The sequence below is a fragment of the Xiphophorus couchianus genome, chromosome 20 (genome assembly GCF_001444195.1).
Source record: "Xiphophorus couchianus chromosome 20, X_couchianus-1.0, whole genome shotgun sequence".
Lineage (NCBI taxonomy): Eukaryota > Metazoa > Chordata > Actinopteri > Cyprinodontiformes > Poeciliidae > Xiphophorus > Xiphophorus couchianus.
In genome coordinates, this window is record NC_040247.1 from 5,499,509 (window position 1) to 5,512,719 (window position 13,211).

At 36.6% G+C, this 13,211-nt stretch overlaps 1 protein-coding gene across 1 annotated transcript; it reads left to right on the forward strand.

The window, feature by feature from the left end:
- Positions 1–1,375: 1,375 nt before the first annotated feature.
- Positions 1,376–12,600, forward strand: slc16a1a (solute carrier family 16 member 1a). The gene is made up of 6 exons (XM_028003281.1): positions 1,376–3,339; positions 4,189–4,247; positions 6,443–6,679; positions 10,864–11,007; positions 11,102–11,875; positions 11,983–12,600. The coding sequence occupies exons 3-6, from the start codon at positions 6,463–6,465 to the stop codon at positions 12,216–12,218; spliced, it is 1,371 nt and encodes a 456-aa protein (XP_027859082.1). The 5' UTR covers positions 1,376–3,339; positions 4,189–4,247; positions 6,443–6,462; the 3' UTR covers positions 12,219–12,600.
- Positions 12,601–13,211: the final 611 nt, after the last annotated feature.

Below are 13,211 nucleotides of genomic sequence, written 5' to 3' on the forward strand. Positions count from 1 at the left end.
CTTCTATTTTTGCTTTTTTTTTTTTCGATGTTAGATTATCAAGCAAATGTTAGTATCAGACAAAGACACCCAGGGAAAATACCAAAACAGAATTTTCACACAATTGCTTTCTTAACATGATAAGGCCAGATTCAGACCAATCTGGCTTTATATTGAAGAAGTAGCATATCTTTGTTAATACGTACATTAACTTTGAATAAGCACACTCTTTAAATCTGCTTCCCAGATTACAACCAGCACTGATTACTCCCAGAAGTGAAGAGTCAATAAAATACTTAATAGAAGCTGTCTGAAAACATGAAGCAGACTAACAGATCAACAGAAGAGGAGGTACAGATGAGAAACAAAGTTAGTGCTATCTACCTGTAGTCCGGGAATTACTTAGCCTCACAGGACACAATAACTGGGGTTCTTAATGTGCAGTATATTTTATTTCCAGTTGAGACAGATTAAACAAAGCTGTCTTGTTTCTTACTTTTGTTCAGAAATCAGAACATACAGTATGCGTACCAAATATTAGGTAACTACTGCTGAAATGTGGCAATCTCTAAAATAATGGAGAGAATGCACAAAAAAGAAAATACAATATATAAAAGACAAGAAAAGAAATACGGCAGTGGCCTCTGGCTGCACAAACAAAATACAGAGAGCTGCATTACACCACACTGATTTAGAGCACATGTGATTGTGATATGACTTATTTTATCAACACTTACAGTCTCAGTTCACTCTTAAAACTGGAGCACATGATCAGACAGCTTATTGTCACATGCAGCAAATGGCCGCCCTGCACTGCACATACAGGTTGCCTGAACCATCCATTTCAGAAACACACCATCTCATTAAAAATACTGACTGCTTATCACATAAATGAGAATGTACCGACATATTTCAACAAGTGATGTATATATTTGCCGATTTTCTGCCAAATCTATCTCCTGCAGATAAAACACGTAGAGTTCACATCCACGCTCAACATGTAGCATAGCAACACAGGAAGACAACAAGATGCATTTCCTGCCCCGTCTTGGGAAACATCAATCACCTTGAAACACTGCTCTCTGGTGGTCAAAATGTGCAGTACCCGAGACCAACTACCTGCACATATTTAAATATAAAGAACAAATAAAATTACATAACTGAACCAAAATAGTTCAGTAAATAGATAGATAGATAGCATTTATTGTCATTGAACAGAATTCAACGAAATTGCAAAAGGTCAAATATATACAGTATAAATAAGCAAACACACAATAATAATAATAACAATATATACAACTAAATTAACTAAAGGCACTCAACCATACCAAAGAAGTAGCAGCAGGTCCAATTATGGCAAAGTACAGATAATATTATATTACAGTAGCGTTGCTACTGTAATATAAAAGAAAACCAACACTTTGAAACAGTACACTCATTCAACCAAACTTTACCACCCGGCTACATCCCAATTTGAAAAGGGTGACATAGTCATTCCGAAGGCTTCTAGACACTGAATTCTTGAATTTGAACTTGAGCAGTTGTACGGGCCATTATCCACCAATTGGCGAAAACATTAAACTCATACAGTAGTGCCGACCAAAATTACTTTTAGAGCACAGTGACAAGAAATCTGCAAGGTCACAAAAGAAGAAAGGTCACAGAAGTTTCCAGAAAGACATCTGAAGCATTGCTGGCTTTACATGCCACAGTAAATGATTCGAAAAAGAAAGAGACAGAAAAAATGGTATTCCTGACAAAGTTTAAATGCCCAAAAACCCTGCTGAACAAGATGAACAAAAAGGCTAATTTCACATTTAGATTTTAGCATTTTTGAAAACACATCACCACCGACAGTCAAACTTGGTAGTGATGCCTTGGGACTGCTTTCAGACTTGTATGACTCGCTATTGTTGAATACAGCTTTTTACCAGACAATGCTGACGGAGAATGTCCAACTATCAGTTGTGACCTTAAGCTCAAGCTTCACTGGGTTATGCAGCAGGACAAACAACCAAACCATACCAGCAAGCTGACTATTAAATTTCTTAAAATAAGAGAAAAAATTAAGGTTTTTGAGCAGTCTAATCAAAATCTGTTCTGTAATCTGATTGAGATGCTGGGGCATGACCCTGAACAGGCCATTCAGGCTCAAAAACCGTCTAGTGTTACTTATTTAAAAACAATTCTGAAAAGAAAAATAGACCAAAATTCCTCACCCTTTTTACAACACAGGGTTGTAAAAAGAACCCTGTGTTTCTGCTCTGTAGATCCTTTATATAAATTCAGAATACAAAATAAAATGTTCAAACATGTGCTAGAAACAGCTCTTCAGTGATGTAATAAAGTGCCTCTAAGCACACTTTCTGGCTCTGAAAAACCAAACTGTTTTGGGGTTTTTACCAACAAGCGAGCAAGTGACCGATTACAGCGGGGTCATTTGTGACTTTCTGCAGTCTTAGATATTATATAATGGAGGTTTTGTTGGAAAACATCAATTGTACCATAAATGGGAGTGTGTTTTGTGGACAAAATGAATCACATAAAACAATATAGTAAAGAGAAAGACTGTTTCAGGAATGTAAGTGGTTCAACAGCTGTTTGTAAGTACATGCTGTTGTACTATTTGCCTCCACTCATGATTTTTCCTTTCCCAAGCCCTGATATGGAATTATTAATAGTTCCAAAGGGAGCCAGGCAGGAAAGTTCAACCAGAACTGACCCCTCAAGTGTTCAATAGTCTTTCTTTGGGTGCTTGAAGTAAACAATGTAGGTGGTCATTTATTTTAGCTGCAAATTTTAATGCTCGTTTGCATATAATTGATAGGTTTGAAAAAAGAAAAGTCTGGATCTTAGAAGGAGTTTAATCTTCTCTAAAGCAAACTTGTTTTCTTTCACATACCTCACTTATAGTATTATTGTGGTGGATTACTCTGACCTTGTCTTTGAGCTAGGCACATGACAGAGGGGTGGAGAAAGCTTTGTAAAGGGGCATGACGCTAAGTTTCTCACGGCCAATAAGAACCACTGACCCCCTCATTTAGCACTATAATGTCCAGATCAACTCAGTGTTTGATCTAGTCACTGACAGAATTCAGTTTTTAACTTTTCATTTCACTCACTAGAAATAGATAGAAGTTGACGGTGAGGTGCCTTTGGCAATTTTTGGTCTGTCATTGTAGATACAGACCCACAGATTCCTTCTGGCGAATCTGTCAAACATATGTAGAGAATCTTAATTTTTCTTTTTTCCGTCCATATCGAAATCTGCTCAGTCATATTCAGTTATGCCTACTTTTTAAAGTGCCTTTAAGAGTTATTCTTCAGAGAATCTATCCTTTTTCTACAGCTTCTGCCAAGGTAAGATGTTCCACACAGACACTTTGCACCTTCGTTGTTTAACAAACACACGCTGAACTTAATCACTTGGTTAAATACTTGATTTTCAGCTGGACATTTATGGAGAATCTTTTGCTTTCCGTTAATAAGTATATGAATGTTTTGATTGTTATGCAATCCACATGATAAAAACAGTCCATTTTATGTCCTTTCCTCATCTTTAAGAATCTGGATCATGATTTTGAATGCTTAATATCAGAATCCTAAGGAGGTGGCAAGAATCAAGCAGCTGTTCTACTATTAAATAATTTTATTAAAATAATAAACTTATGGATATTGATTTTCAATGTTATTGAAGCTGATTTGTCAAATGTCTCTTTGTTCTGTTTATTTTGTTTAGGAACATTTAAACCAATTTTTCCAATACATTAAGCATTTGCTAATTATTTAGGAGATAAGACATGTATGATTTGGAGATACAAGTTTAAGTTATCAATAAGAAAACACCACTTTTTTTCATATCACTCACCTTACCTGGCTTTCCTCTGGTCTGTTTGTTGTCATGTAGCACTCCCCGGTCTTCCACTGTCCCTGCTTTATTTAGACCTTTAAAGCAAGACATGAGCTTCATGCCTCTGTTTGTGTTATTTCATTCTTCTACCTGGCTTAACTAACTTAACTCTACAGTTCTTACTGAATTATTTGACACTTTGATGCCTGATTTTTAAGCTGGGTGGCTGATCTTTAGTAAAGAAGACACAAATCATTGTCTGTGTAGACATTTTAATATTAGAGCCAACCACAAACATTTTGGTTTAAGCCTTCTCAGGATGGAAACATTTGACCCTTTCATTCTTTGTGATTCTCCAGGTTTCAAAGAAAGTAGACAGTGGAGAATCCAGACCATCTACATCCTATATTCATCAAAGGTGAGAATACAGAGTGGGAGTACCTTTGCTTTGTTTGTGGCGTGTCATTTCCACCAAAATCTGATTGATGACATTATTAATGAGATGCCACTATATTAAAAAAACTAGTATTTTTGGGAAATGTATGCAGAGGCTTTTATAGGTAAAGCAGAAATAGTTTTAAGTCATGATTTATCAACTAAGAAACTATGTAAGAGAATAAACTCAAGCCTTCAATTACCACTGAGTGTTAGTACAGTAAAATAAGATCCTTTCCCCAAAGGTTCAGGGAATTATTGATAAAAGCTTACCTCTTTATAGCTATTTATTTAAAAACCATTGTAACATTGCAGTGCATAAAAATCTTCTATTTCATAAAAAAAAATTAACAATCCATTTATACATTACATTGCATTTATTTAGAATGAAGAATAAAAAGTCTTTAAGTATGTTCACAAATAAGTGATCCATTTTTGCATCACTGATATCCTTTTTTGCAAGAGAAATGTATTAAACTACTCCACCAAGATCAGAATACAAATAACTGATCTTAAAACTAAAAACAACATAATATGCATAAAATCAGAAAGAAAATACATTATTTTTCTCACCTTAAAGCTCCTGTTGACATTGTTCCTTTTCTATAGAAAGAAAACAAAAAGGAGCACAAATCAAGTGATATTCACAGTTTCAAAACAAACACAACTACTTAATGTTAAATAATGTTGGCTTCAAGCAATATATATGCAAATTTCAAAACATTTACCCAAGTGTATCCTACAAGATTTCAAGATTCTCCCCATAATGAATGACTAAGACAGATACGATGATTTTTATTTATTTATTTATTTATTTTTTCCACTAATGTATCTGTAGAACAACACAGGAGGTGCAATTACACCCGCACAGCTGCAGCTAAAATCCCAGCTCAATAACAAAAGTTATTTTCTACATTAAATATTCACTACTTGCTGCACAAGACTGGCTTACCCAATAACTTTTCAGAGCACTAAACCAATTCGTCAACCAAATCAAGTCCTACTTGCCTGAAAATCGCTATATTATCACCCACTTTAGAGCTTAGCCCTGAGCTATGGAGCAGTGTAAAATCAACCTGTTTTCATGGGCTGATCAATGCACTGTCTGCATAGCTCCCCCCCATGTGGAAACAATACTGTAAGCTGTTTGACTCTTATTCATCACCTCTAAAATGAAACTGTGTGGAGATCAGCGGCTGGGAGTTCAGTGAACTCATGTAGAGAGAGCAATTCAAAGCAAAGACCAAGAACTGTATCCTTAATCTTAAACTCTTTTATTGACCCAGAGGTGTAATTAATTGGACAAAAATTGTGTTTAGATTTGTTTAACACAGGAACCACCAGCAAAACAGTGCTGCTGAAAGCACCTGGTCAGGATAAAATATAACATTATTAGCTGTGTAGTGATTTCCTTCAGTCCAACAAGAAAGCACCTTTGCAATACAAAAAGGAAGTTGACACGGCAACAGCTCACTGTAGTTCTACAATGAGAAAAGCCTTTTCTGGGTTGAGGAAATTGTCAAGATTTCTTAAATGTGAAGTTATTGTAAGTTCCTACTCCTTTCCTGCAGTAGACAGATGTCACGTTGCCATGAGTTTGTACAAAAGTGAATACATCCTCAAAGAAGTGAAAGGGTAGTCAGGAGACCCAACTTTTAGCTGATTTTTGCAGTTTAAATCTTAAACTGAAAATGTTTATATCAATTCTAAGTAGTATAGCATTTATTAGACACTGTCACTTTCATTAGAGAAATCTCTTGCTATTTTCTGATCTAAATAACTTTCATATTACTCTAAAATTGTGTTTTTTATGTTGCAAGTTGCATTAATTAATGCCACTAGGCTTTCAATGTTATATAGGATTTTAATATCTGATAGTGTTAGAACTAGACCACAATTTTATTTTGCTTCAAATACAGCAAAGATGCCAATGTAACGTCTTACAGTTTGGTTTCACTCAGAATTACTGAAACAATGAAACTATTGCATGAAAATGCACCCAGTTTCTCATTTTGATTAATTCATAGATGAACTAATGTAAATTCAAGTTTTCTGATTTATTATTTTTAACAAGCCCAAACACCCTCTGTTTCAAGAAAGTATACTAAAAAACTAATTTTTAAAGTCAACTCATGAAATCATTTTGTTTGTTTATCTCTTTTCTCTCCCCCGGGGCAGTTTTCTGTAATTAAGGAAAAATGCCAGTTGCCATCGGAGGGCCTCAGGGCTACACACCACCTGAGGGTGGCTGGGGTTGGATGGTGGTGATTGGGGCCTTTATCTCTATTGGCTTCTCCTATGCAACTGCCAAGTCCATCACTGTCTTCTTCAAGGAAATCGAAGTGATATTCAATGTGAGCAGCAGCCAGGTGTCTTGGATCTCCTCCATCATGTTAGCGGTCACATACGGTGGAGGTGAGCTGCACCCCACATCACACGCTGTTGATAACACTTGACATTTAGCACATCAGGAAGCTTGACTGAATCAATTCCTAGCTCTTAGCATGAGTGTGAAAGATTTATTCCTGCTGTGTTTAGTTAAAAATCAATCTTTTTTATTTTTTAACTTTTTTAGTGAAATATAGCCTTTAACAAAAGTTTCTCATACAGTGACAAAGAGGCGCCCAATTCTCACACTCATACAGCAGACCAGATTAATAAGTATGCCATTCTGGGAGAGAAACAGAACAATACTGTAGCTCTGCTATTGAAGTGCTTTTGCAACACTATCTGTCTCAGAAGCAGACGAATAGACTTTCCTTTGTGTAATCATGGGTTCTTTTCCCTTGTGCTTTGAGAGTGGAAGACCACCAGGACGTTTGACTGTGTTGTTGTACTGATGGTGGGATGAATGAGATGGTGGATGATGTCACAAACTTCTGGATAGTTGGATGGTGATAAGACTCTTTTCATGTGCTCAGAGTGGAGTATATACAGTACATATACTGTATATATATATATATATATATATATATATATATCATCATTTTATTTGATAAAATATGTAAATATATTTATATAAAATATATATTTTCTACATATTTCTTAAAACTATCACTAAGTTTTGTCAGTATAACATGAGACAAATAATATGTGAAAAAAGTCAAGCTCCTTTGCCTACTTCCCATGATCCTATTGCCATGTTCAGAAGTATACCGCCCCTGTGCAGATACAACCAATCAGAGCCAGGAGGAGTGTCTTCATGCTGTCAATCACACTCCTGTATGTAGTGCAGCAGAGAGGAACAATTTGTGTACATTAGGTTGGTTGAAAGTGCTAAGCCCCTCCTCCTGGCTCTCATTTAATGTTTCTGACAGAGAGGCAGAGGAGCTTGAGTTTTTCAGAGACTGTTTGCCTCTTATTATACTGTCATGTTTTAACAAATATGTAAAAATTGTTGTGTACCCTGTAAAATGGACAACAATAAACTGATATTTTAGAGAAACGGAACACATAAAGTCACATCAACAATAGTTTCTGCATAATGTTGGATTCCATTCACAAATTAAACCACATATTTAAAAATACTGCATAAAGACACATAAACTTTCTTTCTCACAATTAGACATAAATCTGACCGAACCTTTCATATTTCAGGTCTTTTAAGATTATCAGAGTTATCACTATGTAATAAATTCCAGCACAATGTATTTTTTTCTTTCTTCAAACTCAAAGTTTGTATTTGCTCCATTTGTATTTGGTAGAATTGCCTTTCGATCTGTTAGACTTGGGGGAAACATTTTGTTTATCCACAATGGACCGCTATAGACTGCAGAAGTGGTGTAGCTACACCAGGTTTGTAGACTGTCTTACTCCAACACACTTTTCCATCTTTGCCCACAAATTTATATTATCATTTCAAAATACTGATGTTGTTGTCCTTCAGATGCTTTGTAACTTATTTGACTTTACTATTAGAGCCCTTGAAGATTTTAAAGATTGTTTTAAATCTAAGCTGTAGCTTCTTGGCTGATGTCTTGAGATGTTTCATCAATGTTTGAACATAATGTTTTTTCCTCATGATGTCATCTATTTTGGGAAGAGCACCAGTCCCTCTGCAGCAAAACATTCACACAAAGTGATGCTGCCACAGTCATACATCATGGAGATGCTTTTCTCTTTTCTCTACTTCTTCACACGCAACATTAGACATTTTGGCCAAACACGTCAAATTTTGTTTCATCATGCCAGACGGCATACTTCCAAAAATGGAGGTCTCTCTTCCTAAGAGCATTTTCAAATTAGTTAATTTATATTGTGTTTAGGATAATGGCTGCTTCCTCTCTGAGTGGCTTTTCAGCCCATGTTTTTACTTCAGTTGTTTGCTTGTGGATAATGAAAGTCTCTTACCAACTTCAGTGACAATCTTCATAAGATCTTTTGTCTGTGTCCTCTGGTTTACACAAATTTTGGACTCAAACACTTTCAAAGAACCCATCTTCTTCCTGAAAAGAAAGGAGCGTTTGAGTATCTGAAAGTTGGAAGAACTTGCTTTGTGATGGTTCCCAACTGTTCTATTGATATTGTACCTAATTTAGGAAGCAAAATTAATCATGTCACATGTTTATTATATACTAGAAACAACTGAAATGCCTCTTTCAGTGTAAGGAATCATTACAACACAACATAATCTTCGTAAGTTACTGAGTTATAATGTGAGATTGTTTGATTAACCTTAATCCTTTACAGGGGTGTATTCAAGACGTTTACCCTTACAAATAAATAGACTCAAGCTTTTGCGTGGTTAGGTGAAATGAACTCTTCACATGTCTTTACATGTGACCTGCTGTAACCTGCTGTGCCATAGATCCCTAGACAAATGACAACAGGAGGAACCTTACCCTTTTACTCCTACAGTACTAGGATGCTTTGGGTCCACTCATCCCCAGAGGGAACATTCGCAATACAAATCAATACCAACTTGTTCTGAAAGATCACCTTTTCCCACTTATGAAGCATCTGTTCCTCAATAGAAACTGTATTATACAGGATAGGAATGTTCCCCATTGACAGAATATGACTTTTCAGTCAGCTGCTTTGATACAAATCTTGTTGTTTCAGTTCTATGTCATATCTTATGATCAAGCTGAAGGTAGAACAGACTAGGGTATTGTCCTCATTGCTGCAGATGAGACCTAAGCTCCATCCTTCAATCAGTCTTGATCAAGACACTAGAACCCCTCTGTTTAAGGCAGAGTGTCACCCCTGAACTCAGAGTAGCCCACTTTTTCTTGGTAGATTATTAGCTTCTCTCATATCCCTAGAATTCAAGAATATCGGCATTATTGCATATCCCTTCTTTTCATACTGCACATCCTTCCTCCTTAGCCTTGATTGGGTGTGGTAACAGCCTCATTTGATTTTACTCAAATGTGTACATAATCAAGTGTTAGTCCATATCCCCTTAATCTTTGCAAGTCTGGAGGGAGCTGGTGCCTATTTCCAGGGGTCGATAGGTGAGATGTTAATGATATCCTAGACAGGTCGCTAGCCTGTCAGAAGAGAATGATTAGATGTAAGAAAAACAATTCATGCAAATATTCACATGTACAGTTAAGCTCTGCATTGTATTATAACTCAAAATAAGACAAGGGAATGTTTTACAGTTCTGTATATTCATCTGGATAATCTCAGCACATCAACAGGAGTAGTTCAATAATGGTGTAGTGTTGCGTATCTCTGTACTCCTTTAATTTTGATACATCACGTTCATAATATTCTACCATGGTTTGTATCTGACCTTTATACCCTAAGCAACCCTCTCTGTAAAGTGGAAGGAAGGAACTCATTGTTTGCGTGGAGATGGCCTGCATTACAATTTAAAAACCCTTTGTCTTGCGCCATGTTGGCAAATGAGTTTGGACAACCTCTAAACAAAAACTGTCAGTTTCCATTTAGCTTCATTGGGGACTGCAGGGATTTGGCAGGGAGGCAGAAGTGTCTTCCATGTGGATCCTCATACTCATTTAGGCTCATTGTTATATGTGCTAGATGGAGATGGTGTTTTGCTTTCTGAACTCTGCATGCATTTTAGTCATTTGTCTGCAAGTCATAGAAAAGTCATACATTTTTCCCTTGAATTCAGTATGCATTTTGATGAGATGATCCACACATTTCCTATTCAGCCAGTCTTTCAGTAATAAGGGTGACAGGTGCCAAAAATGCCAAAAGGGCAAAAAAAAAAAAAAAAAAATTCTTTTATCATCCTTTTGCAGATCAGTGATCACTGATATTCTCATACACACATTTCCAGAACACACACTTTAATACCGCCAACTTGTCTGAAGAGTTTACTATTTTAAAATAAATCCAAGTCAGTTAAAAAAAGAATACAGTGTCATTTTGTATTAAGAATCAAGCACATTTTTTCAATACAATGTTTGCAGTTTTTCTGACGGATCACATTACGAATGACATGAAAACACATTTACTGCAGTGCAGCACTGACACAAATGATTGAGGAGACGGTTACAATTTGCTAAGCCACTGATGTAGCACTAGAGCCCCCTTTTGGATGAATGTAAAATGTACATATGGTCTGAGTTTCAAAATCCTGTGACTCTGTAACTAGTTTTGTGTTTTTAAAATAATATTCCCAGGCCCTATCAGCAGCATCCTGGTGAACAAATATGGGAGTCGTCCTGTCATGATGGTTGGAGGATTCCTGTCTGGAACTGGATTTGTTGCTGCTTCTTTCTGCAACTCCGTTGAGGCGCTATATTTTTGCGTGGGTGTAATGGGAGGTTTGTGGTTTTTATCTTTTACTATTTTTATATTTGGTCAAGTGGAAATCAAGTGTTCACATACTTGACTTTTTCTTTTGATAATTTTTTTTAGGTTTGGGATTGTCCTTTAACCTCAACCCAGCCCTCACTATGATTGGAAAATACTTCTTCAAGAGACGGCCTGTAGCTAACGGGATTGCCATGGCTGGTAGCCCTGTCTTTCTCTCTACGCTGGCTCCTCTTAACACCTGGCTCTATGATCAGTTCGGTTGGAGAGGAAGTTTTCTAATCCTGGGCGGGCTTCTTCTTAATTGCTGTGTGGCTGGCTCCCTCATGCGACCAATAGGACAAAAACCCAAACTTGCAGAAAAGACCACTGAAAGGAAGAGTATATTGCAGACCATTAACAGCTTCCTGGACCTCACTTTATTTAAACACCGGGGATTTTTACTCTACATTATGGGCAATGTTGTCATGTTGTTTGGTTTATTTGCTCCACTGGTGTTTCTTTCCAATTATGCAAAGAGTAAAGAAATCCCTAAAGAGAAGGCAGCGTTTCTTCTCTCTGTGTTGGCTTTTGTTGACATGGTTGCACGGCCCTCAATGGGCATTGTAGCCAACACTAAGTGGATTCGGCCCAGGATACAGTACTTCTTTGCGATTTCTGTCTTGTATAATGGCGTGTGTCATGTTCTTGCTCCATTATCAGTAGACTACAAAGGCTTTGTAATTTATGCCATCTTTTTTGGATTTGCCTTCGGCTGGCTGAGCTCAGTGCTGTTTGAGACCTTGATGGACTTGGTTGGGGCCCAGCGCTTTTCAAGTGCTGTTGGGCTGGTCACTATTATGGAGTGTGCGCCGGTTTTGTTAGGGCCCCCGTTACTTGGTGAGTACAGATTTCACAAAAAAATATATACTTTTCATTTTTATACAATTTCTCAAATAGAAAGCCTCAGACAAAATAATAAATTATGACTTATTTTGTCTTCACAGGAAAGTTCAAAGACGTCTACCATGATTACAAGTACACGTACCAAGGCTGTGGGATTGTTCTCATCATCTCCAGTGTCTTCCTGTTTGTAGGCATGGGAATTAACTATCGACTGCTGGACAAGGAGAAAAAAGAAGAGGAGAGAAAGGCCAGGATGGGAGTTAGACAACCAAATGCCAGCAGGGATAACTCTGCCAAAGAGGTTGGAGAGGTTAGGAGCAGTGAGGACACTGTTTAGTGCTCTATTACTTGCCTGCTTGCATTTTATAACGCAATCTAATGTTGTTCGAAGTTATTTTTCTGTGAATAACTTCACATCAACATGCCTCTGTTTCATTATATGCTGTTTTCGAACATTGCCGGTGATATCACAGACCATTTATTAGAACCCTTTAAGCTGTATTAAACTGTCAACATAAAATACCTCGTATGCATTATTCACTGTTTGCTTGTCCTACAAGATATATAATATGACAATTATGTTTAGTCAGGGGCTTTTATTAATGTTTTTCTCTTTGCATAACTATATATGCTTGTTGTATTTTAATATGTACCAGGATCACAGCAAAGCATTATATTTTTAAAGAAGTGTTTTCTTCTTCTTTTTGGAGTGTACCACACAATCTATTTTTGTAGATTAGCAAGTCATTTTTCCACCCCTCAAACGTTGTTCATTCCTATTCATTCAGCATTTGATTTATCTTGTAAAGATGTTGTTTGTAATATAATTGTTCAGTCAATTAGGATTTTTTGGAAGTTAATACAATCTTGAAGCACTGCTTTGTTTGCTAACAGAATTGGAATATGTGGCACCAGCTGCAGTTTGTTGTATTTTCTGTATATATGGAAGTTACATTAGAAACAAATAAAAAGCAATTTATCAAAACTGTTCACTTCATTCATTGTGTTTCATAACCCACAATACATCTGCTCATTAAAGATGCATTAAGTCACATTTCCTCAAATACAAAGAGCATATGAGAGAAGATTATTATGCCTATCTAGTCATTCTTTATGTAGTAGTCCTTAGGGTTGTGGGGGAGCTGGTGCCAATATCCAGTATTCATTTAGTAAGAGGCAAGGTACACCCTGGAAATTTCACCACTCCATCACAGGGCAACACAAAGTCACACAGAATATAATACAAGCCTGTACATGCGGACTCACACTTAAGGACAATTAGAATTCTTGCTTAAAATTGCTTCAGAATTATGCATTCATTACACAAAAT